This window comes from Dermochelys coriacea, chromosome 1, assembly GCF_009764565.3.
Source record: "Dermochelys coriacea isolate rDerCor1 chromosome 1, rDerCor1.pri.v4, whole genome shotgun sequence".
NCBI lineage: Eukaryota > Metazoa > Chordata > Testudines > Dermochelyidae > Dermochelys > Dermochelys coriacea.
This window is the reverse complement of record NC_050068.2, coordinates 24,989,413-25,016,280: the sequence shown is the minus strand read 5'-3', so window position 1 is coordinate 25,016,280 and position 26,868 is coordinate 24,989,413. Positions and strand designations below refer to the sequence as shown.

The 26,868-nt window shown below is 39.8% G+C and overlaps 1 protein-coding gene across 9 annotated transcripts in view; it reads right to left on the bottom strand.

Moving 5' to 3' along the window:
• Positions 1–26,868, bottom strand: part of FAT3 (FAT atypical cadherin 3) — a 576,249-nt gene that overhangs the window by 448,738 nt on the left and 100,643 nt on the right. For all 9 annotated transcript variants that reach the window (XM_038409118.2, XM_043504135.1, XM_043504136.1 and 6 more), the window contains exon 2: positions 16,598–19,906. In XM_038409118.2, coding sequence (XP_038265046.1) covers positions 16,598–19,889 — 3,292 coding nt within the window. In that variant the 5' untranslated portion in view covers positions 19,890–19,906. The remainder of the gene's footprint in view (positions 1–16,597; positions 19,907–26,868) is intronic.

Sequence of the window (26,868 nt, the reverse complement as noted above, 5' to 3'; positions counted from 1 at the left end):
AGAGGTTAGGCTCACTGGCTAGGGGATGCTTTTCCTCTATATAATTTACTGTAATTGACCCTATATTTTTTATTTTTATTTTAGAAATCACAAGAAATAAACGCAACCACACCTAACCAAAGCACTAGGGGCCCTACCATTGCAAATATATTACATACAAAATAAGCAGCCCTGTAAGCCTAAGCCCTTAGTAATATCCAGCCATAATCAGAAGTAAAACAGACCAATAACCCATTCAGCCACAGACCTGGCCCTATTCCATCTCTGTTACCTTTTCCCCCAAAAGCCTGGTAAAAACAGAAGTCCTTGCAATCTGTCATAACTTCCAGCCCCTTCTATTATCCAGTATAGCAGTGGTTCTCAAACTGTGGGTCAGGACCCCAAAGTGGGTTGCGACCCCATTTTAATGGGGTCACCAGAGCTGGCTTAGACTTGCTGAGGCCCAGCGCTGAAACTGAAGCCCAAGCCCCACCACCTGGGACTGAAGCTGAAGCCAGAGGGCTTCAGCCTTGGGTGTCAGGACTCAGGTTACAGGCCCCCTGCCTGGGGCTCGATGCATTTCATCACAAATGTCTGAGAAGAATATTGGGAATACACTCACAAATAATCTACAAAAGAAATCCTCAGTGGCTGGGATATGTGCTGAGAATGGAAAAAAAAGGCTTACCAAATACCACCCTTGAATGGAACCCAGAAAATGCAAGAAGAAAGAGAGGAAGACCGTGAATAACATGGAAATGAACAGTTCTGAATGACTTCAAGCACCTCAACATGAAATGGGAAGATCTGGAGAGAAGGGCAGTTGACAGGGAAAGATGGCAAATGTGGGTAGCCCAATATGCAGGAAAGCACAGGAGGGACTAAGGTCTAAGGTCAGGCCTGGGCCTGAAGCCCTGGGGCTTTGACTTTGGTCCCCCCACTCGCACACCTGGTCTACTAATGAGTTCTGGTGCTCTGTATTAGTGTCTGCGTCCTTGGCCACCTCTTGCTAATTTTATCTTTAACTGATCAATAGGGAAAATAGCTTGGGGAAGTATTTCCTCATGAACAAGTAATTCACCATCCATCCCTCAGTGCATTCCCCATGGGACAGGAACCAAGCAGGTCTATGTGTGTGGGTAGTGGGGGAGGAGAGATTGTTTGTGGAAGGTTTTTCTCCAGTGTTCCCAGGAGCTCGTTGTATGATGGAGAGAGAGAGAGAGGGATAGAAATTTCATAATTAAAAGCCAAGTGAGTGTTGAAAGCCCCTCCGGCTGGGGATCATCTGAGCTTCTGTGTCCTGCTCAGATTTTCTAGTGGTCCAACAGGGCCTTAAATTCATGCTATAACTATGCATTAGCAGAGACAGACACAAAGGATAGCGAGCCACATTATTTTATTGGCCTTACTTTGTATTGGCCACAGACCGTGATAGCAGGCAAATTGCCAAACTGTTATATTATTACAGTGCAGGGGAGACTCTTGTCATCTTCCTGTTGTCACTATAAATCTCAGATCGAGAAATTCATTCAGGCTGGCTCAGCTATTTCATGGGATTCTTCTCCCTCCCCCCCCCCCCCCCCGGCTTCTCTAAACTAACTTTCTCCTGCTGTTGGTTTGATGTCTTGGACAGAAAGAAACTTCAGCGAGCTCTAGGAAAATTTCTTCCTCCTTTATCTCTCTCATAATCTTTAATGTGTTTATCTTCACAACACCCCTGTGAGTCAGGGCACTGCTATTATCCCTATTTTACAGATGGGAAACTGAGGCAGAGAGAGAAACTGGTTAGCCTAAAGTCACACAGGTTGTCTGTGCCAGAGCAGGGACTAGGACCAGGTCTCCCAAGTGTTTGGTTCAGTGGTCCAGCCCCCAAATTAAAAGAGTTGAGGTTCCAGGAAGGGGTCCCAGCCTTCTGAGCTCTAGCTAGAACTTGAACACTGCCAGAAATTTCTCTGGTGGTCAGAAGATGCTCAGATAATGTAGACGAGGATATCACCAGTATGCAGAAATGAATACGACTAGATGGAAAGATTCAGTGCCCTCAAAGAATGGATGCCATTCAGGGACACTGGGTTCCTGAAAGAGATCACAAGACAGAACTCACTGATTTGAACAGAGAGCTCTCTGAATTATAGGCAGCATTAGAGAAAGATTAAAATACTCAACTGCAGGAACAGGAAGGGGAAAGCATCACACTTCGTGAGCATCTAGCCTCAGGGTTTGAGAGGGGAGAATTGCAATTTCTTGCAGTGCCACTAAGCCCTGAAAAAGAGTACAGGAAGTAAGCTATTCCGCAACCAAACTGCACTATAGAAGAAACACAGATAGAAGTTAACAATTAGAGAAAACTTAGGGGGATGAAAGGACAGTAGATGTATAAGCAGTCACTTTATTCTCTGGTTTGAAGACCAATTAGATATTTTCAGCTATGCTTCTGCTTCTTGGGTCGGCACACGCATGACTCATCTACACTGATAAAATTTCTAAAGGAGGTTCGTTGCTAAAGGACCCCTCTTGTTCAAAGTGTGTTTACAACAGAGCTGGTTAAAATGTTTGACTTTTCAAAATTTCAGTGGAAATATTTTTTCATGGATTTTTCTACATTTTTTGTGAAAGACGTGCTGTTTTTCGACTGGCTTAGAATGGTCAGAATGTTTTGAAAATTTTGATTTAAAAAATATTAACGATTTTGAAAATGTTTCTGTGGTGTTGTTTTTTTCCACCAGCTCTAAGTTCATGCCTTTAGGGGGCTTATGAAGAAAGCTTTAAGGAGTTTTCATTATGGTGATGACACCTGTCTTGTTTCTCTGTGTAGACTGATCAAGCAGGGAGGATGTCTGATTCCCTAAGAGCTTGTCCACACTGAAGGTTATACCCATATAACTATACCACAGGGATTCTCAAACTTTATTGCACTACGACCCCCTTCTGACAACAAAAGTTACTGCCTGAGCCCACCCGAGCCCTGCCTACCATCTGAGCCCTGGTGATTGCTGCTGCTTGTAGGTGATGTGAAGAAATGCAATCCATTTGTTCTGAATGCATGTACTGAAGGCACATACTTTAATATCCCCAGTACTGTCAGGAGAAAAAAAATGCATTAAAAATTGTGGTGTCCCTGATGGGGGCCATATAAGCACTTGGCTAGACAGATCCTGGCCCTATTAAGGATTCCGCACAGTTGTGATTCCGCCACTCACCCAGCTGACTGACTAGACAGCCAGTGGCCAGATCTGGATACTAATCACTCCTACTGGTGACAAATTCAAAGAGAGACACTGCAGGTCACCTGGGAAGAAGTCCAAGGAAATTAAGGGCATTTGGCACTTCTCCAAAGGTGTCTAGCAGTGTTACAGGTCAGACCCGATATCACACTGGGACTGCATTTAGAACAGTCTCCATCTGCTGGCAGTTTTGCCAGCCGTCTCAGACTTTTACAATCTGACTAACCAAATCTCTTTCTGAGAATTGTGGCTATACAATGTTCTCATCCTCTGAAAATAAAAGGCTTTGTCTCTATCGCAAAGGTGCATGTAATAAGAGACAGCTTTTTGGAAACACAATGTGAAATTCCATTAGCATTATCACTTAATAATAACTGGCTTAAAACAAAAAACAACACTAATATAGCTACCAGGGACATTGCATATTACACAATATAAACTAACTGATCCAAACAGAACATCTTATCTGTTTTAGGGGAAGTTTCTTACTAACCCCCAATGCCCTTCAAAGCATATTTTCTCCTATCTAATGTAAGGGCGGATGTGAAGTGTCTGATATTTATCTAAATCCTGAAAAGCTCCTAGTCTCCATAATATCCTGTGGGAATAATTTCCCGAGGTTAATTATAGGCCCAAACCTGTGAAGTGCTAAGAAAGTCCCCTCAACTCCCTATGAAGTCACTGGCAGTTGAAGGTACTCTGGACCCTGCAGGAAATTCTCAGCGCTTTGCTGGACAAGGTCTTAAATGAAGTAACACACCAAAAACCAAATAAATTATATGTATCATAGAATCATAAGACTGGAAGGGACCTCAAGACATTATCTAGTCCAGTTCTCTGCACTCAAGACAGGACTAAGTATTATCTACACCATCCCTGACAGGTGTTTGTCCAACCTGCTCTTAAAAATCCCCAATGATGGAGATTCCACCACCTCCCAAGGCAATTTATTCCAGTGCTTAACCACTCTGACAGGAAGTTTTTTCTAATGTCCAACATAAACTGCCCTTGCTGCAGTTTAAGCCCATTGCCTCTTGTCCTATCCTCAGGGTTAACAACAACAATTTTTCTCCCTCCTCCTTGTAACAACCTTTTATGTACTTGAAAACTTATGTCCCCTCTCAGTCTTCTCTTCTCCAGACTAAACAATCCTAATTTTTCCATCATCCCTCACAGGTCATGTTTTCCAGACCTTTAATCATTTTTGTTGCTCTTCTTTGGACTTTCTCCAGTTTGTCCACATGTTTCCTGAAATGTGGCACCCAGTACTGGACACAATACTCCCGTTGAAGCCTAATCAGAGTGGAGTACAGCAAAAGAATTACTTCATGTCTTGCTTACAGTACTCCTGCTAATACATCCCAGAATAATGTTTGCTTTTTTTTTTTTTGCAACAGCGTTACACTGTTGACTCATATTTAGCTTGTGATCCACTACGACCCCCATCCCTTTCCACAGTACTCCATCCTAGGCAGTCATTTCCCATTTTGTATGTGTGCAACTGATTGTTCCTTCCTAACTGGAGTACTCTGCATTTGTCCTTATTGAATTTCATCCTATTTACTTCATACCATTTTTCCAGTTTGTCCAGATTATTTTGAATTTTAATCCTATCTTCCAAAGCACTTGCAACCCCTCCCAGCTTGGTATCTTCCTCAAACTTTCTAAGTGTATTCTCTATGCCATTATCTAAATCACTGATGAAGATATTGAACAGAACTGGACCCAGAACCGATCCCTGCGGGACTCGTTATGCCCTTCTAACATGACTGCGAACCACTATTATATAAAAATAAAGGTATGGGGAGGGAAAAGAGAAGGGATGGAACAAATTATGTGATTTGAATTTTTTGGGTTCTAGTCTTCCCACAGCCCACTGCAGACTTCCACTGACTTCACTAGTCTTTGGATTAGGCCCCTTGTTAGTACTAGGATTTTCATTTTTTAATTTAGCTATTTAACTTTATCATTCTTCATATGGAATTATACAGGTTTTTCACGTTGTGGCTTGAAAGCCAGAGGAGAGTGGAGGTATAGCTTGACAGAAATGAGTTTTGAAAAGGGATTTAAAGTAGGAGAAGGAAATGAGGCTTATCCTGGCCTATGGGGAAGTGTAAATAAAAGGTGTGCAGCCATGAGTGGATGCAGGGAAGCATGAAGAGTTAACACAGCTTCAACCATGAATGAAACAATAGCAAGAATGGAGACATGAAATGTAGATGAAGGAGGCATTGTGCAGAGCCCTCATTAAACTGAATGTGAAGTTAGGCCCTGATTCAGCAAGGTGCATAAGCACGGAAGTCAAATGGGAGTACTCATGTGCTTACAATTACACACATGCTTAAAAATAATCCTGAATCAGGGCCTTAGTTGAGCAGCTAGTGGAGAGATTTGAAGTTTGGCAGAGGGTGGGTGGAAATGGGCATGATTGAAGCACAGGGCAAGGAAGTCAATTCTGCCTTTTTTAATGGATTGAAGAGAAGACTGGGAGGCAAGAGTTGTCCAGAGACTAACAGGGCACAGACCAGAGCACTGGGGCTCAACAGAAAGGCATGGGCTTTGGAGACAATGAAAAGACTAAAGCAACAGGATTTGGTTGCAATTTATATGTAAATGTTAAAAATTACATCATCCGTAATCATTTCGGAAAGAGACTTATTTCAAATTGCAACATACAGACATTTTTTCCTAGAAAAGCCCGACTCAAATATTTTTTTCCGTCCAGATATACAGCTGCAAAGCTAGCCAAGCCCCTTTTTTTTTTAGTTGACCCTTGCTAATTTCCTATCAATTCAAAGAGCTATAGATTTTAACCTGTGAACTAAGATACCTGGCTCAACATCGACATTGAAAAAGTCATTTAATTAGCAGAAAAGCATTTGCTAACAGACAGAACTTCTCCTGGCTTACCACCAAATGTAGTCCTACTGGAATCCAGCTGAATTCAACAGCACTACAGCCAAAAGAGAACACTACACACAGTAGCATTTGCAGGGTCAGGCCTTCCACATTTGCCTTGGTCTTCCAATGAAATATAGAGTTGTGTAACTGCAGGACGACGGATGTGCTCAAAATAATTGAAACTGAGGTTTGAAAGTCTTGATCAGTTTTTAATTTCTGGGCAGAGAGGTGAGCCCACTTATCCCTGCCCAGCACAGGATGCAAAAGCAGAACAGTATTGTTTTTGCGTAATGTGTGTCTTAACATCTCCATTATTTTAATTACATGTCAAACTTTAATGTCTAATGCTATTTAAATTACAGATCAACTGGATATAAGAAGAAGACAGGAAACAAAGCTAGACAGATGGGATGTTTACATATTGACTAATTATCTTCATTTGAAAAAAGCATAACTAAAAGCTGGGCAAAAGCATGTGAAAAATGTAGGATCATCTTAGAAAGTAAGCGTGATATTGGTTAATGAATGCTAGCAACAACCAGTGCAAAAATATGGGTGGGGTGTCTCTAATAAAGGTCATAATGCACTGAGGGCTAGATCCTGGTAGTGACTTATGTCCAGTAAGACCTTACTCCATGAGTGGTCTCATTGACTTCAGTGGAACCGCTCATGGAGAAATGAGGAATTAAACCGGATTAATTTTATCAGATTCTGCCCCTAAATTACTATCATAGCCTTGAAAATAAAGTAACTTCCACATGAACAGAGTGTGTGACAAACATGAGGCTGCTTTGTAGTAATGTATGAATGCCGTATGTTGACCTGGTTATTGAGAGGTATGCTGTGGACATGTATTGGTTTAATTTAGTAGGAGGATGTATGGAAACCCAAGCAGGAAGAAAAGACAAGGGCTACAGAAACCTGAAAGGAAGAACTGGAGATGCCAGAACCTGTAGGATAAGAATGGTTGATATACAGGATACTGTAGCCCAGGACCTAGTCTAAGAGTGAGAAAATTGCATGATTCCCCCATGAGACAGGTAAAAGCAGGAGGCCTGACACTGCAGGGGGTGCCTCAGAGAGGTTACAAAGGGAGCAGAGGTGCAGCTGTAACTAAGACAGGGTGTGCCTTATGCACGCCGGGGCAAAACCATGTGGCCACACTCTTTTGACAATTTAATTTTAAAGCACTGGAAATGCCCATTAGTGTGAACTCCCAACAAAAACAAAATCCAAGGAAAACCTTCCTTCCCACCTCCAATATATTCAGTTTCTTCTCTGTCTTTTTTTTTTGTGGCAACACATTAATGCTAATAAGATACAATAAGTGGTGACAGCTGAGGAAAAGTATAGGTTGTGTATTTTCACCATATAAAATTATTTCAAATGATCTAGAATTTATGTTTTATCATCAGGAGCATCCTGGATAACAAAGGTGTTTGCAAATGGCAGTGGTGTTTTATGGCTCTCTAGTGGCATATTCCAAAGAAGGAGAAATGTGTAAAATTACACACAACTGTAAAAGTTGCACATTATAAACCATTTTATGTGGTATTAAGCTGTGAATGTTGAACAGCTTGACTGGAATAATTCTGTATAACCGACTCCACATAAGTGAACTTTCAAAATATGCCATAATTATATTAGGGCACCTTTAACATAAATATTTTAAAAGCTGATGTATGTTTTAAAGTTTAAATTATTAAAATAAAATTTCCCCTGTCAAATCCAGACAGACTTCATTGCCTTTAGTAATTTGCAGCCAGATGTTACAGCAAAATTTATATATTTTTTTTTAATAAAAATACACACAGAGATCACATTAAAGGGTTTTTGTTGCAATTAATTTGAAAAGCAAAAGGATTATCTTAACATTTACTTTACAGAAATTGGTTGGATACCATCAATGGGGAAAGACCATATTCTAAAGTGCTGCCAGAGATAACTTACAGCTGATCAAGAAAGTACACCCAGAAGCACAGAAATGTCTGTGTTTTACAGGAATGCTGTACTCACAACTGACAGAGACAAAGTATGTTTGCAGTGTTGTTGCAGTCATGCTGGTCCTAGGAAATGAGAGAGACGTGATAGGTGAGGTATTATCTTTTTCTGAACCAACTTCTGATGGTGGAAGGGATGAGCTTCCACAGTCTCAGATTCAGGCCAGAATTCTGCTCCCTGAACCATACAGTGGATTTCACCTCTGAAATTCTGTTCCACAGGACTTCCAATATAGGCAACGAGAGCAGAATAGCACAGCTAAGATCTGATGCACAGCCCAAAGAAAAGAATTTTGCCATAACTAGCATCCTAACATTACAGAGGGAAATGAAGCGTAAATGTGGACATACAGATACAAATGAACAATTGTTGATACATACACAATAACAAATTAGTACAAAATGGCTGATATCCATCACCATATCAGTAATGAAGACCAGGTCAAGTTTTGATGTTCTCATAATTAAGAGGTGGAAAACCTAAATTGTTCCTAGAAAGATGTCAGAAACATTAGCCTCTACAAATTAACTTTACAAAAGTAAACACTTGATTTTGGTATTACTTTAGGCTAAGTTAAAAACTAATTGAAAGGTTGAATCATAGAATAGTAGGACTGGAAGGGACCTCGAGAGATCATCTAGTCCAGTACCCAAGGTAGTTATTGGAGAAGGAAATGTATTGCAGGAGAAAATTAAACCATGATGGCACTGCCAACTTTTTGTATGTCAGCAGAACCCCTGATTCCTCAGAGGTCAGAAACTGGGTTTTTTGTTATCTTGTGGACAATTTTGATTTTTCAGGGAAAAACTGAACAACAAATATTTTAAGCTGAAGACTTTTGGCTCAAATCCAAAAATTCAATTTGGAAATGTGGCAGCTGTGCAGTTGTAGTTCAGATGACTTATGTCCCCTTTCTCCTCTGTGGTCCAGGTTCCCTGCCTGGACTACATCTCCCATGACCCAGCTCCCACTGACTTTCAATGAGACTTTGACTCCTATATAACTAATATCACTTTTGAAAACAGGAATCTAAGTCAATTAAGCAGGTAAATTCCTTACTTTGACAGGAAAACTAGAAGCATCCCATTATACCTAATAATGAAATACTTGAACCAGGAATTTAATATAAATTGAATTGAATTCTACATGCAACTCTTACATAAGAATGCCCATATTGGGTCAGACCAAAGGTCCATCTAGCCCAATATTCTGTCTTCTGACAGTGGGCAATCCCAGGTGCCCCAGAGGGAATGAACAGAACAGGAAATCATCAAGTGACCCATCCCCTGTCACCTATTCCCAGATTCAACTCTTCATAGATTTAGTCAGCAGATACAACATATTTTCATTTAAAAAATGCAGACCATAACCCATTTTCATTATCATTTCATTTTCTTTTCAATAAACCACTATGCTGGCATCATATAAATATTTATCAAACTCTGTAACTCCTCAAACTTGTGATGATAAATGACAGTATCCTTCAACTTCCATATACATTACCTACAAAACTATTTTAGAAGATAGCAGTGAGATGCAATAAATGTATTCCCTTTGCCAGACAGAGACGACATGGGCAGGCTTATTTTGTTGTGAACTCTATTTCCTGGTGTTTCATGTTTCCATTGCAAATAAATTTAAGCCATGATTAAGATTTTCCAGAAATGACTTGCTTCTTTTTTAGACTCTAGCAACAGTTTGTCAGAGTTTTTCCATTACTCTTTAGGTAAAATTAAAGGCTTCAGAATTGTGCATCAAATTGCTGCACTAGTGAAAGTGAATTACTACATGTATCCCATCTCCATTTAATGGCATCCTTAATATTTTATCATTTAGGAAAGAGAAATATTTCTGAAAGCTAAAGGCTTGTCTTTGTTGGTCTAAAGTTTCAGGATTGAAAAAAAAATACTTAGAGACCACAGTTAAAACCCTGACAGGGTCAATTCAGTCTTTCATTCTTCTGAAGCAGAAAAATTTAGAGCCAAATAGTTTACTGGGGGGGGATAGAGGGAGTGACTTAAGCACCTAAGTGACCTTTGAAAACAGGATTTAGGTTCCTAAGTGAATTAGCAGCCTTAGAAAATTTTATCCCTGCTTTGTATGGATATTAAAGATCCCATAGGATTTTTAACAACATTAGAGTTTTACCCGTGTTTGTGTACAGCTGTGACTTCAGTGGGACCTCAGCACATGCTTCAGTGCTTCCCTAATCAGGGCTCATAAGCTCTGTGCTTCAGTTTCCTCATCTGTAACAACAGAGATGATCATACTTTCCATCTCATGGGAATGTTAGGAGGCTACATTAATTGATGCATATAAAGCACACTGAGATCACAGTACCACAAGACACTATTTGTCTCCAGTCTCTCTGTTCATTAAGAAATCGTTTCATTCTATTTCTTCCATAGCTAATGCCTTGGACCAGGCTGAGGTAAATATAGGACCCTTCCTAGTACAAGGCTGCTACTAAGGGCACGAGGGCACATTGTTGTGAGCATAGGCCAGAATGAAAGGCAGAGCTTGAGTTAAAAATGGTGTTTCATTGCACCACAGAAACATGAAAAGAGTGAACATTTGAGAGTGTGAATTAGAAATACTCCCATATTTACTGTCTAAATAAAGGACAATGGAGGATTTCTGATGCAGGGTATTTTCAAAAGGCTACTCATATCATTCAAAAGCTCAACCAATGTAAAAACCTAAGGGAACTGTGATCTCACACAAATACATAATAGATCTGTGTTTATGTTACTTGTAAAAAAAAAAGGAGTACTTGTGGCACCTTAGAGACTAACAAATTTATTAGAGCATAAGCTTTCGTGAGTTACAGCTCACTTCATCCGATGAAGTGAGCTGTAACTCACGAAAGCTTATGCTCTAATAAATTTGTTAGTCTCTAAGGTGCCACAAGTACTCCTTTTCTTTTTGCGAATACAGACTAACACGGCTGCTACTCTGAAATATGTTACTTGTGTTAGTAGATTTTGGTATTGTAAATGATTCAGGAAGCATCTTGTACAGTTATCCTCTGAAGGAGAAAGTAGTCATTATAGATTAGACGTAACCAGAAGGTAAATGGATGAAAGTACCAGATGGGGAACAAGAGATCATGTCTGGGAAACATGATGAAACTTGGTTGAAGCCCACGAATTGGATACAATACAGCCAGCGGCGTCTGTGTCTCAGAGAGGCTACCCTTTCAAGAGAGAGGGACAAGGAAGGCAGGGAGAGCTTCTTCTTAACTAACATTCTTTTCCTGGAATCTGGAGCCTTACAACAGTGCTAAACAGTATGCATGGAGATGCCTCAGAAACTGTCTGCTAAAATACAGCCAACAGCATTCCAAGGTTAGGACATGACTGTAACATAGCATTACACACCCACACCCACACCTCCCTCCATAACATAGAAACTAGTTTACAGAGAGAGTAAATTCTAGGCATGCCTAAGAAACTAGAGAGAGGGACACACCAAGCCACTTCAAAAGGCAGTGCTGGTTGAGGAAAAAGAAGAAGAACATCCGACTCCATCAAAGCCAGCATCACATCAGATGTCCACTATTGAGGGCTTTTTAATGACAAACTACCAGCCTATAAACAAGCTGATTAGAAATAGCCAAACAAGGAAGCATAAAGAATAGGCAAAGCAATGAACATGATTTGGAATTGTACACATAGAAGGGAGGTAAACTAGCTCTCTCGTTAGCATGTAGGGATGAACAAACTGTCCATAGAATCATATGGTTAAAGGGACCGCAAAGGTCATCTAATCTAAGCCCCTGCCAAGATACAGGATTTGTTGTGTCTAAACCATCCAAGACAGATGGCTATCCAGCCTCCATTTGAAAACCTCCAGTGAAGAAGCTTCCACACCTCCCGAGGCAGTCTGATCCATTGTTGTAATGTTCTTATAGTTAGGAAGTTTTTCCTGAGATTTAATCTAAATCTGATATGCTGTAGTTCAAATCCATTGCTTATTGTCCTGCCCGCTGTAACAAAAGAAAACAACTTTTCTCCATCTTTTTATGGCAGCCTTTCAAGTATCTAAAGAATGCTATCATATCCCCCCTTAATCTCTTCTTTTCCAAACTAAACATACCCAGTTCCTTCAGCCTTTGCTCATATGGCTTGCATTCCATCTCTTTAATCATCTTTGTCGTTCGCCTCTGGATCCTTTCCAGTTTCTGTACATCCTTTCTATATATTGGTGACCAAAATGGACACAGTACTCCAGCTGAGGCCTAATCAGTGCTGAGTAGAGTGGTATTATCACCTCCCTAGACTTGCATGCTGTGCCTCCCTTAAAGCAACCTAAATTTGCATTTGCTTTTTTTGCAACAGCATCGCATTGCTGATTTTTGAGGTTTTGATCAGCTATAACAGATCCTTCTCAGCAGTGCTGCTGCCAAGCCAGTTTTCCACCATTCTGTATTTGTATATTTGTTTTTTCTTCCCTACGTGTAGCACCTTATATTTGTCTTTGTTGAATTTCATTTTGTTGTCTACAGTCCAGGTCTCTCCTCTGAATTTTAGCTCTATCCTCCGAAGTATTAGCAAACCCTCCCCCCCCCCCACCTCCCCGCTTTGTATCACCTGCAAACTTGATCAGTTTGCTCTCTCTACCTATACCCAGATATGGAGGTATAGGTATAGAATTGCATCCATAACATGCAATTCTTCCATATGTAGCCAACAACATTAGGAGATAAAATAACTGGATGTTTTCTGCCAACACCCTTACACTATAGGAGAGAGTACATTAATCCTGAGATTTTAATTGACTCCATCTACCTGTAGAGGAAAATAAACCCATTTGCTAGGCTGGCACAGAGTGAAGCTGGAAAAAAGCTGAAGTTTGGTGGGGGAAGTGGTTGAGACATGAATGTAGGGAGGAAAGTATGAGTGGAGTTCAGTTATGTGAACTTTACCTATTTAGTAGTCAGAGGCACAGCCACAGTTTGCTGCTATAAATTTGACTCACTAGATTCTGAGGTGCCGAATTCTATAATTCATCAACTGTACCCAGAGAGATGTTCATCACACAGGCCAGAGAGAAGAATTCTGGGATGAAATCCTGGTCCCAGTAAATTTGCATTGATTTCAGCAGGGCCAGAATTTCATCCCTGATTTTTTCAGTGTGAACTCAGATGCAGCTTTGATAGCACATGAAGTGACATAGACAAGAGAGAAGAGAGTTGGAATTACACCCACTTACACAAGGACTGAATTTGGCTCCTTTGTATTTAACAATGATTTTAATGGATATTGCAGTCTTCCTCTCATTAAGGCAGTAGCCAAAAAATACTGATTTTTTTGTACTTCTCACTTCTGCTTTCCTTCACAAATTTCACAAGAAAGACAACGGATAAGTCAATAGAGCAGGTCAGTTTAAAAAGTGACAAATTAAGTGCATGAAAAGTAAATAAGCAGCAAACTCCTTATAAATTAGTTCAGTCTGTGATTTCAGCTCTTCATTACATCTAGAAAGCCAATTCATCATTCAACAGCATTTAAGCTTTCACCAGCCCAACAGCTTTATGGATTTCACCAATTTGGCAAATAGATCAAATTTTGCACTCAGATTACAAGGGTGCAAAATAATGCCCGAAGCATCAAAACCTGTTGTCCACATATACTCAATGGCAACTGTAGTCACTTTTCTGGGTGGCAAAAAAGCACCTAATTTCTTCAATTGAAGAATTGTTTGAAGTATCAATATTCAATGTAATCACAAGGACAACTGAAAGAAATTTTTTTTTAAATGCGTTGCTGCTAGGTAATCTTTCAAAACAGTCAAATGAAATACTGATCAGGGGCTTGTCTGATTATCATTTTAAAATATGTTTAAAAATGTGGAAGAAGAATATATTTATTCCTATATTTATTTTTTTAAAGGGTCTATCCTAAAGATTAATTAATTTACGCTTCAATTCATGAAAGCATGTAAACACACACTTAATTTGTAGTAGACAGTTAAGTCCCACTGAAGTCAAGCACATGGTTAATTAAGTATGCACTGTATTTTGTTGATCTGGGGCCATAATCCATTGTAGGCCATCAAATCTTTCAAACTAGTTGGGACACAGGTTAAAAATCTAGATAATCTAGTTAAAGAAAGCCTTCAATGAACCTCTAATTTTTCTGAATTTCACCAGGTAACTTCCATTGCCTTTAGCGGGATTTGTTTTGCTTAATCCTAACTATGACAATTTGGGGACTCTGTCTATACACAGAGTATGAATTCTGTTTGATATTAGAGGCTTTTTATAGTTATCTGTGTCAGGCTGCAAACTCCATGCTGAATGTGGGGCTTGCTGCCTTCTCTGTTGTTCTTTTAACTCCATATTAGTCTGAAATTTCAAGGAACAGTGGCACATAGATAATAATAGAGGGTTGTTGAGTCATAGAATGGTCTTCTATTCAAACAGAAGCACCCTGAGTTAGCTGCCACCCAGAAGAAGCAGTCTGCCCAGGTGGGGATCAGTTCACCTGGTGAGGGACTCTGATCAGGTTGAACAGCAGGGTCACTTGACAAAGGAGATGAGAAGTTATAAAAGAGAGGGTCTCTCAAAAGTCATTTTGAGAAGAGACCACAAGTAGAGGAAGCTTGGGAAGGAGTGTGGAAGGACCCTCACAGCAGAGGTCAGAGAGATTCCTCTCTAGAGTGGTAAGGTACCTGAGATTGGGGAATGCATACAGGTGTGGTTATTTTGTCTAGATCTGTGTACTACTTGTGCTATCCAAGTAAAGAGAAATTGTGTTTAGAATCCTGTGCAAAGTCGGTCTGCGTGTCTGTTAGCTTTTACTGTCACCTGCCCCTGAAGAGGTGAACTATATACTGAGAGCACCGACACAGCTGGAGTTCTGAGAGAAAGTGTGTATAACCTAAGGGACATTCTGAAGGGTTATCACAAGTCTCAGGGACTATGCAGTTAGACCGTGGGGTCTCAGCTATCAGGAGAGAGTGCTAGACAGAGGATCTGCACCACAAGAGTGTGCCGAGAGACCCCAGCCAAGGGCAGTGTCTGGACTCTGTTCAGAGTCAAGAGAGTTAAAGCACTTAGGGCCCAGTGAGGTGAGAGCGTAACACAACAGCATGACGAGTGTCAGGACAGAGGGAGCTCTAACAGAACTCTGTATGTGTGAGATACTATGCAACTCAGTTTCAACTCAGTAAAATTGTAGACCAAAATTTTCCAATCTGGACGCCTAAAATTGTGTTTCTAAATCCATAATCATTTACCTAAATCAGTATAGCCCGAGCACCTACAGCTGCCATTATCTTCATTTTTAATGGCAGCCCTGAATATTGCTTCAGGCACCCAAGTTTGCATTTTTTGGTCATAGCGCTATAAATACATTGTTTGTGCCCAACTTCAGTATATAGATTGTAGCTCAAATAGGTTTAAAATGTTTTCAATGCCTTTATTTCATATAAGACCCACCATCTGTTTTTCATAATGTTCAGTTTAGAATTTTGATATTTGATTAAACAGTTTGAATTAGCCAAAACATACATTTTAAATCTAATGCTTTAATACCACATTCAAAATTAAAAGCTTTAGAAAAAGAAACACATGGTCTACTTAAACCACAGCAAACCCAACATATTTAATGTAATTTCTTAAGATGCAAACTAATGTTTTCTAATTTCCACACTTAATCTAGTATCACAGCTGCACCATTACTGCCAACAGCTATTAGATACTTAAACAGCCAGCTCCTAAACTGTGTTTTCCTACACAGCTTCTCCTGCTTGATTTTTATGTTTTAGAATGCTGATGGCTTTGCAGTTAAAAATCTTTAAAAAACGTAAACTTCTTAATCAGCATTCAAATACTGTTTTCTAACGTGCATGTTCGAAATTTTATTCTTATGAAGAGAATCAATATTAGCACAAACTGAACTGTGTTATCTCAAAGCATATGATACAGCGTGACATATTCTTTCAAACTGCTGAATGCGAATGAAAAACAACAGCATGCCAGCATTATGAGTAATATGCTCAAATAAATTTGTTAGTCTCTAAGGTGCCACAAGTACTCCTTTTCTTTTTGCAAACACAGAAACAGGAATTCTTTGATTCCCCAAACCTATTTCACACTCCTCATTTACTTTACTGGGTTCAGCCTTTAGTCAAGGTCAAGAGTGCAGTGACAGTCTGCAGAAGTGACCTGAGTAATTTATAGTTATCAGCAGATAATATGGTAGCTGTAATGGAATCCCCGTATAGCCACTATTGCTTTTCAGTGGAACTGTATGGCGACTGCAAAGTAACATGTATTATTCCACACCCACTGCAAGACGGAAGTATCCAAGTAATAAACTCGTTAGATCTATGCCTGAAACATTTATATTTATAACTTTATCTTGCCTATTATGAAGAACTTATGTTACATTATGAAGTGAAATAATTATCCCCGCTTTACTTTTGTAAAAACTTCTATGAAGGTTAAAGTAAAAAAAATAAATTAAGTAATATTCTAAACTTACCGGTTTCTTCATCTATGCTAAATCTTCCAAGGCCACTGCCATCCCTGATGGAATACTGAATCTCCCCATCTCTTCCAGAGTCTTCATCCTGAGCTGTCACTTGCAACACACTTGTTCCAGTGCGGGAGTTTTCCTTTACAGTTCCAATGACTGCAAAGTCAGGAAAATAAGGAGCGTAGAGATTTTCATTAACATCCACCACTTCAACCTCTACAAAAGAAACGGAAGAGAGGGAAACTGGACGTCCTTTGTCTTTTGCACGCACAGTCAGATTATAGAACTGCTGTTTCTCGTAATCGAGTTCTTTGTTCAAGCGAATGGTGCCGCTAGTTTTGTCTATTTCAAATCGTCCATTGTAATCGTTCACCAAAGAGTAACGCACTTGACCTCCCAAACCAAGATCTGTGTCGTGAGTTTCTAGCCAAGCTATTACAGTGCCAACTGGCAGATCTTCAAGGACCTTCACACTGTAGCTAGATGGTATGAAAGCTGGAGAACAATCATTCACATCATCCAAAAAAACCTTCAGAGGAACAACAGAAAATTGCTGATAGCCAATCTCAGCTTTGTCCCTGGCCTCTATCTTGAGTGTATAGTTTGCTTTCAATTCCCTGTCTAGCTGGTCAGCCACATAAACTACTCCAGTAGAACTATTGATGGCAAACTGCTGCGTGTCTGTCAATATTGAGTAAGTCACTTCACCACTAGATCCTAGATCTTTATCTCTAGCTTCTACTTGGATCATTTCTGTACCAATACTTATGCTTTCTAAAATATTAACTGAGTAACTATCCTGTAAAAAAACAGGTCTGTTATCATTTGCATCCTCTACAGTTACAGTCAATAGTCTCCATGTAGATTTCTGGGGATCACCTAAATCATAAATTGTAATGTTAAGGAGATACAGCTCTGTTTTCTCTCGGTCCATGGGCATAAGAACTTTAAGAAGCCCTGTTTCCATGTCAATGTTAAAGCAACTATCTGTATTACCATCAGAAATTGTATAGACCACCTTCCCATTAAATCCAGAGTCCGCATCATAAGCTTTTATTTTCAGGATGCTAGCACCAACTGTAAAGTCCTCTCTAACCGCTACATCAGAGGGAAAGGATTTATCAAAGTGTGGAGCTTGTCTGTTAACTGAATAAAAATCAAGGAAGCCATCTTCCAAATTCAGCTTCACATTTGCTTTTGCCTTCTTGAGCAATTTCTCTGCCAGCTTCTGAGCAACTCTAGTCTCTCTACAGCTAAAGGTCTTTGAAGACACTTTCCCATGTACTACTGAAATGTTAATGAACATGGCATCAGCAAAATTCTCTCCATCCGTAGCTGTGATCCTAAGGCCGAAATTGCTGTTCTTTATACCAGAATTAACAAGAGACTTTTTAAGTTGCAGCACGCCAGAGTCAGGATTTAAATAAAAAATCCCAAGATCATTTCCAGAGATTATTTTGTATTTCACTAGTTCTAGCTCATCTATATCTATTGCAGATACAGCAGTGATGTGACCACCAATGGGAAAGTCAGATGAAATCATTCCCTGACAAGCCACTTTCTCAAACAACGGCTTGTTATCGTTGACATTGCCTATGTATACAGTGACATTAACCTCATTTTCATGACGGTAGGGCGAACCCCAATCAGAGGCTCTGACAATGAACCTGTAGCTCTCTGGAGAAGACTCAAAATCCAGTTCTTCAGAGGTGCTAATAACACCAGTAAACTGATTTATAGTAAAGGGCAGTGAATTCAGACTGGCAATACTATATGTTATATATCCATTTTCTCCCCTGTCCTTGTCAAATGCTGAAACTGACAAAACATTGGTTCCTACAGGAACACTTTCATTGACAAAGGAGCTGTACGAAGGCTGTGTGAACTCTGGAGTATGATCATTGGCGTCTTCTAACCTGACAATAACTTGTGCTTTTAAATCGCCACCTTTGTTTACTACTTCTAACTCATAGAGTTCCTTCTCAATGATTTTTAAAGGGCGAGCGGTGATAATAAGACCTGTCCTGGGATTAATCTTAAAATATTCAGCATCCTGATTAGGAGATATTATATATTCCACACCCTGTGGTTCAGGCACCAACTTAACTATAACTACCACCACTCCAGGAGGGGAAAATTCACTGATTGACACATCATAAACTTCCTTTTCAAACTTTACTGGGACACTCTCTCTCTTGGGACTAGCGATGTGGACCAATTTGACTGCAGAAAACTTCTGAGGAGACCCTTTGTCCTTTGCTTGAAGAGTAAGATTGTAACCATAGGGGAAGTTGTCCCAGTCAATGGGTTTTCTCTCTTTGATTTTGTATTCATTAATCCATTTCCCCTCCTTAGCCAGAAAGAACTGTTCTAAGGGGTCTCCAGCTACAATGGAAACAGATTCAATCTCCCCATTAGCTCCTTCATCTAGGTCATCAATATTAATAACAGCATATGTAGGCTCCTTGTCTAATGGAAAGGGTATGTGGGTTACCACACTTATGGCTGGGGCGTGTTCGTTTATACGTTCAATATGAACATAAAGCTTGGCAGTGCTGCTTACTCCATTATTTCCATAAAGTTTCATCCCACGGTCCACAGCCAGAACTTCAAGGTCATATCTGTTTTTTTCATCGTAGTTTAACCGGCCACTTAAAGAGATAACGCCGCTAGTTGGGTGAACTGAAAAGAGATCAACTTTGTTTTTGAAGTAGTAATAGAATTCGCCATTGGACCCAATATCTGCATCTGTTGCTGTCACCTGCGCAATACTAGTCCTTAAAGGAGTGCTTTCTGCTACTGTTACAGAGTAAGTGGTTGGTGAAAACAAAGGTCTTAGATCATTCATATCCAAAACCTGGATATTCACTTTTGTCCATCCTTCTAAGTCCTCTCCTCTGACGGATCCTTTTACTATCAATAAATAGTTATCTTGGATTTCTCTGTTTAATATAGCAGAATTCCCACCTTTAGTTCTTATTCTGAGAAAGCAGAAGTCAGCAATTATAACTTCCTCTGCTTTGAAAAAGCCTTCTTCATCACCAGACACTATCCTGTATTTGATATCCCATGAAAGATCTGCCAATGTAATGCCCATTCTACTTGGACTGTTGACATAGGTCCTGGCTGCAGAGTTCTCATACACTGTAGCATTGTAAATGGAATGCGTAAAGTGAAAGCTGAGAGGTATTGTCCCTTGAAGCCCCTGGCAAACGCAGGCTAAAAGCTTGACAAGCAGGAGGGTGAGGCAAGACAATGGGGGTCTTGTGCCTGACCAGCAGCCCATAGTCACCTCCATCACATCATTCTTTCATCCTAAGGCAAAAGAAGAGAAAAGAATAATTAATCATAATTAATAATGGGGAGGGGAGAAATCAGCACTGAAAAATGTCATTTAAAAAAAAGTGTTCAGTAACTGCATTATTAAAAATAATACATTCATTGGTGGCGGTCACTGCCGAGTAAACGTGGTAGAACTGAAGTAGAGACTGTTAGTCTAATAGTGATACTGTGATATATTACACTTGTGGGAGGACATGCCATTATATCAACATACAGGACTGTGTTACTGGATTATAAGAAATAGGAAATCACCAATCCCAAGCATACACACACACACAATGGTAATCAAACAAAAAGAAAAACACTCATAAAACCCCAAACAGGATAATACAAGACAGGATGAATGACACACAGAGACTACAGATCATAATCACTGCTAGTCCACCAGAGTCCAGACTTATTAACTTCCAAGGCGTGCTACAAAGCCCATCTTTTTGCCCCAGTATTTGAGGTGGGAACGGATGCTATTCAAGGGAGCTAGTGCTTTATGTGTAATAATATGGTGGGCAAGGATCAAGTTTTGCGCAAACTAGAATGGTAAAATAGTACAAGGAACGAACAATGGTACACATAAACACTGACCAGTTCATTACTGTAGTTATAGATTCCTATACAAAATAATTAAGAATAAATTAAGATTGCTTAAGTACATACACACACCCATACAAAGAGTATGAGAAAGAGGTTGCAAAGCAAAGTTTTCAAATCAGGAAATGTCAAAGTTAAGGTTCTTTGAAAGACAGTAACTCTGCCCCCTCATGCACATATACTGCAGTACAATCTGCAATTACACAAACACATACTTTGTTTTTTTTCATGTGCCTTCTCTGCTTCAGTCTGTGTGCATGTAATATAATTTTTTATACATTTTTATCCTCACTATTCAATAGTTGCCAATTGTAGTAGGCAGAGAGCCCGAGACATAAGCTCTTGTATCAGAGGCCTGGTATGAGGCCTGAGCTAAAGTAACGGTCATAACTTGCTAATATAAAACAAAGTTAAGTTGTGAGCAAGAGGCAGGCCCTGCTCACAGAATCTGGCAAGAACAGGGCTGATATTGCAGAAACAAGTTCCTAAGTCGTGCTAGGCATAAAGATATATAAGCAAACACATTCCAGAAAGGTAGTACCAAAACACCTCGATACCAAATACATTCCCCAAAGATAACAGGAACACACTGACCCCTCCTAAAGATAAGTTCAGGATGACAGCATAATGTATAGAGATGTTTTGATCGAACCAACACGTCTAAGGTAATGGGTGGCACCCAAATACGTCAGGGGATGGCACCTAGATACGTCAGGGGTAAAACGTAGTTTGTTTGTATCTCTGTATAAAGATGTATCTCAGAGAGAGTGTCTTTGTCTGGCCAAGGGGAGAATGGGAAGTCCCGCCATTCACTGAGCTGGTCCATTGTCACGAGCATACATGTGTTGGTGTATCTGTAACATTGAGCCGAGGCATTAGCACCTTGCTTCATCGGCAATAAACCTGACCAAGTTCCTTCTCAGAAAACCGAGTCTTGTGGATTTATTGGGAAGTTCAGTCGTACCGCTGTACCGGTACTGCTGTACCGGCTATCTGGCCAGAGTCAATACAGCATGCAGAGAGAACACACACACGCAGCCGAACAACTGACCACTGTCTCATTAACTGCACACTGTCCAAACTTCATATTCCTGGGGAACATCTTTGGAATTTCTAAATGTTATAGATCACAATTTCCTAACTAAAAGTGTTGCATCCAACACAAGGGAATTCTGTATTAGACTTCCTCTTGACCGATAAAGAGGAACTGATCACAGAACTAAAATTAACAGTAGTTTAGGTACAAGTGATCATTACTTGATCCCATTTATAATGTGCAAACACAATGAAGTCCAGACCAGTGATTTATACACTTGGTGTTTTAAAAAGGCCAATTTCACAAAGTTGAAAACAATTATGGGTCAAATCAGTTGTGAGGAAGAATTTAAACAGAAAAATACGAATGATAATTGGGAATTGTTTAAGAACCCTTAACTAGATGCCCAACAAGCTGCAATTGAGGACAAAGACAGTATTGGTTAAAGAAATTACCTGGTTTAGAGCAGAGGTGAAGGCAATTATAAAAAATTAAATATATTTAAACATAACAAATGAAAGAAAATTTAAGTTGATAGTAATGAATATAAATCAAAAAGCTAAGAATTGTAGAAAATTGATCAGGAAAGCAAAAGGGACACAAGGAGAAATTTATAGCCAGCAGAGTAAGGACAAAACAGCCTTCTTATTAAGCATATTAGGAACAAAAAAAGAGTCCTAATTATGGTATTGGTCCACTACTAGGTGGAAATGCTATAATTATCAATGAAAATGCAGAACAGGGTAGAAGTATTCAATAAATATCCCTGTTCTATATCCCTGTGGGGAGGGCAGGGGAAAACACATAGGGGAAACAGATGATATAGTTATATAATATGATAATGTGCTTTCCATTACACTGGTATCTCAGGAGGATGGCAAAGAGCAGCTGCTAAAGTTAAAGTTAGACATTTTTAATTCAGCAGGTCCAAGTAACATAGAGCGCTGGAGAAATTCCAGAAGATTGGAAGAAAGCTAATATTATGCCAATATTTTAAACGGGTAAATGGGATGATCTGGGTAATTATATGTGGTCCATCTGACACTGATCCCCAGCCAGACACTGGAGAGGCTGATACAGAACTCAATTAATAAAGAATTAAAGGATGGTAATATAACCAGTGCCAATCAATATGGGTTTTATGAAAAATTTATCCTGTCAGAATAACTTGATATCTTTTTGTGATGAGATTAAAGTTTGGTTGATAAAAGGTAATAGTCATGATATAACTGACAATTTGATTAAAAACTAGAATGATATAAATTGACATGGCACACATTAAGTGATTAAAAGCTGGCTAACTGATAGATCTCAAAATGTTGCTGTAAACACGGAATCATCACTGAGCAGGTGGCTTTCTAGTGGGGTCCCACAGGGATCATTTCTTGGCCATACACTATTAAACATTTTTATCAATGACCTGAAAGAAAACAAAATCATCACTACAAAAATTAGGGGAGAGGTAAGTAATGAAGAGGACAGGTCACTGATACAGAGCGATCTGGATCACATGGTAAGCTGAGCACAAGCAAACAATATGTTTTTCAATATAGCTAAATGTTAATATAAGCATTTAGGAAAAAAAGAATATGTAGGCCTCGCTTACAAGATGGGGGACTGTCCTGGGAAGCCATGACTCTGAAAAAGATTTGGGGGTCGTAGTGGATAACAAGAGTGTCCAGTGGAATGCTGTGGACAAACGGGCAACAGGAGAATCTCAAGTAGGAGCACAGAGGTTACTGTACCTCTGTATTTGGCACTGGTACAACTGCTTCTGGAACACTGTGTCCCGTTCTGATTTCCACACTTCAAGAAGGATGTTGAAAAATTGGAGAAGTTTCAGAGAAAAGCCACGAGAGCGATTAAAGGATTAGAAAACCTGCCTTATAGTGATAGACTCAAGGAGGTCAATCTATTTAGTTTAACGAAGAGAAGCTTATGGGGGGGACTTGATTAGTCTATAAGTACCTACGCTGGGAGGAAATATTTAATAATGGGCTTTTTAATCTAGCAGAGAAAAGTATAGTATGATCCACTGGCTGGATACTGAAGCTAGACAAATTCAAACTGGAAATAAGGTATACATTTTTAACAGTGTGGGTTATTAACTCCTGGAACAATTTACCAAGGGTTGTGGTGGATTCAACATTGCTGACAACCTGTAAAATCAAGATTGGATGTTTTTCTAAAAGATCTGCTCTAGGAACTATTCTGGGGAAGTTCTTTGGCCTTCTAGCTTTGGAATCTATGAATGAGGCAGGGGTCTTCAAGATCTCTGCCCCAGGTTTGAACATCCTGTCCACCCACAGCTTAAATGCATTCTTATTCACTACATAGACCAACTAACACAAACTTTCTTAGATACAGCTACTAGGGAATTACAAGAGTGTGTGTGTACAGCAGTTGGTTTCCTTCTTGATTTGTCTTGTTTTCTCAAAAAACAAGCATAGGTGTTGGAACTTGGGGTGTGTAGCACCCTCTGGCTTGAAGTGGTTTCCATCATGTACAGGGTTTACAGGTTGGTTCAATGCCTCTCAGTAGCTCCACTATATAAATTGTTCCAGCACCCCTGAAAACAAGCAGCAGATTTCTTTTACAAATCTGTTTTTAAACTTTATCCCAAGCTGAATACCAACATATTTCAAGTATATTCACTTATTTTACTACCATTACACTCCATATTATGAATTTCTACAAGAAGTTTACAAAACATAAAAACAGAATAATATATATTGCTGAAACATATTGAGAGTTATTGTTCAAGGATATTTTCAATATTGTTTCCACTTGATACTTTCTTCTTTTAAAAAAAGATTTAGCTAATTCATTAGTAAGTTTACAAAAAAGAAGAATGACTCCCTGTATATAGAGCCTGACCCAAAAGCTATTTAAATCAATGAAAATCTTTCTACTGACTTCAAATGGCTTGGTGTGCGCCCATAATGAACACAAAATGGAAAGTTAACATTAAAAAATGGATTGTTTTTCAGGCATCCTGAGAGTGTTTGTTGCCAATTACTTTCATAGCTAGGAGTGAAAATCCTAAAAGCCCCTTTTAAAAGACAATTACTATAAGCTCCTCATTGCTCTTATTTTAATAGAAAAGGAAACAGTTCAAAGCTGCTTGAAACTGTAATAAAGGAAATGTCAGAACATAGGACAGAAAGGGGGAAGGAAGAGTTGTTGATAATGATAATCCAAACGCTATGCAGCCTTCCTAGATTGCTGGAGCCCTTCATAGGAATACAATAGCGCAAGGTCAGAGTGAAGTTTCCTTTTTTCCTCTTGGTTCCAACAATCTGGGCTGCAACTAGCACTAGTCTAGATCAGATGGGGGGGGGGAGAGAGGAGAAGGAGAGAGAGAGAGAGAGAGAGAGAGACTTGGCTAGTGTTACCATGCACTTGAATGATGCCTCTAAAGCAGCACCATCATCCACACAGTTAGTGCAATGGGGAGGTATGAACTGAGTGCTCAGTGACCTCCGGGATGATTTTGTCTGCTGTGGCAGACGCTTTTGAACCAGAAGATCATCACCCTACCACTATAGAATTAATTTTACTATTTGAGGGAAGTGATATACATGCTTCTTGCATCAACTCTGACTATCCTTAACAAGTGCCAGTCAAGGGGCAGACCGTTCTTTGAGACCCTTTAAGCAAATAAAAAGTGCCTCCATCAGATTAGCTTCTTTATCAGACAGCTGTAGTAGGCTCATTTCCTCTTTGGCAGACCAACCACTAGAGGGAGACAAAGACCACATTGTCTTGGGCTGAGATGGCATTTTTACCAGCCAGCTGGCTGGGTAAGGTCATTTATGGAATTTGTCAGATTGGAGGACAGCTGCCACCACAGTTGAGAATTCCCTCAGAACTGCCATGAGACTGAAGGGAAAGCAGCATGTTGAAAGGAAAGAGAAACTGATCTGTGCCTCGAATTCCACATACACCTCAAGGATAGGATAAACCCCACCCACCACTTATCCTCAGAATGAGCTCCCACCACTGAGAGAAGAAACTTGTCCCCCGTTCCTAGAGGACACGGGTACAATTCTGGGATAAAAATAAACAGTTTTTGTCCAGCTTTGCCTGCACCAAGTTTGTTCGTTTTCCTCAGAGCCCTGGACTCTGAAGAACTAGGACTTGAACAGTGATCTGCTGAGAGAGTGGCCTATAACACTAGACAGCTGTAAAATTTTTCTTTCCAGCATGTGTGTTTAAGCTTCACATTAGCATTCTAATGGTGCCATTTTATATTCTGAGACCATGCTCTCTAAATCAATAATTTAACAACTGATGAGTGCACGTAAGAATTGGGCTTTACTCCCCTACAGATTCTAATGACAGCATGTTGGAGGCAGTAGAATTCTAATTCCTGATCCATGCTGAAGTCTAAAGAACTTGTAGCCACGTGACATATCTGAAGTATGAGCAGCAACTCAAGATTTTGTTAGACAGAAGCACCCTAAATCTTACTGATAACTCGTTCCTGTCACTTAGACTACTCAGGATGATGAGGTTAGGTAACTGTTTGAACAATGTCACCAAGGCCCCACAATCCTGCGGTTTCACTCAGGCAGATCCCTGCTCTCGCAGGGAGCCCTTCTGATTTCAGTGGGGCTCCACATTGGTACAGGGAGGACACCTTGCTTCTGGCAAAACTGGGAACCACATATGTGCATTTCACCAAAATAAAGGGCATAACAGGCAATAACAAAAGATTCCTGTCATGATCTGTTGGCTATATTGTAATGAACTCACTAGTGTGTATTTATACCACTGCCCTTAACTGAAAGGAAACTGCTTAACCGTATGTCTATGCTCAAATCTCATTTTTAGCACCAACAGGAGTAGAGTGATTTGGGAGCAGAAGAACCAGAATTCTATTCCTACCACCAAACAACCATAGTAAATGATTGAGAAAGTCGAGCTGTAGGTTGCCACGGATTCTTTACAGCATTTACTTACTTACACAAGCCTGATAATCTGCATTTTGTCAAATGCAATATGATGCAATGTGAAAAATCAGAACATTAAAGGTGTCTGGCAATGAGAAGTAACATACGTGTTCCTTTCATGACCCCCAACAATAGCTCAAAACAGACTAGCACGAAGCAATGGTGACACTGGCTAGAAAAAGAAATAAAGATTGAAAACTGGAATTCACGTTGCACCACAAGACATTAGAAAACTAATATTTGACCCCAAAACACAGCAAAGAGAGAAAGAGATTGATAGTAGATATGCTACTGACGAGAGAATGACTTTTCCCAGAGAGTAATCCCTTTGCAACAGTAAATTCTAACCTCCGTCA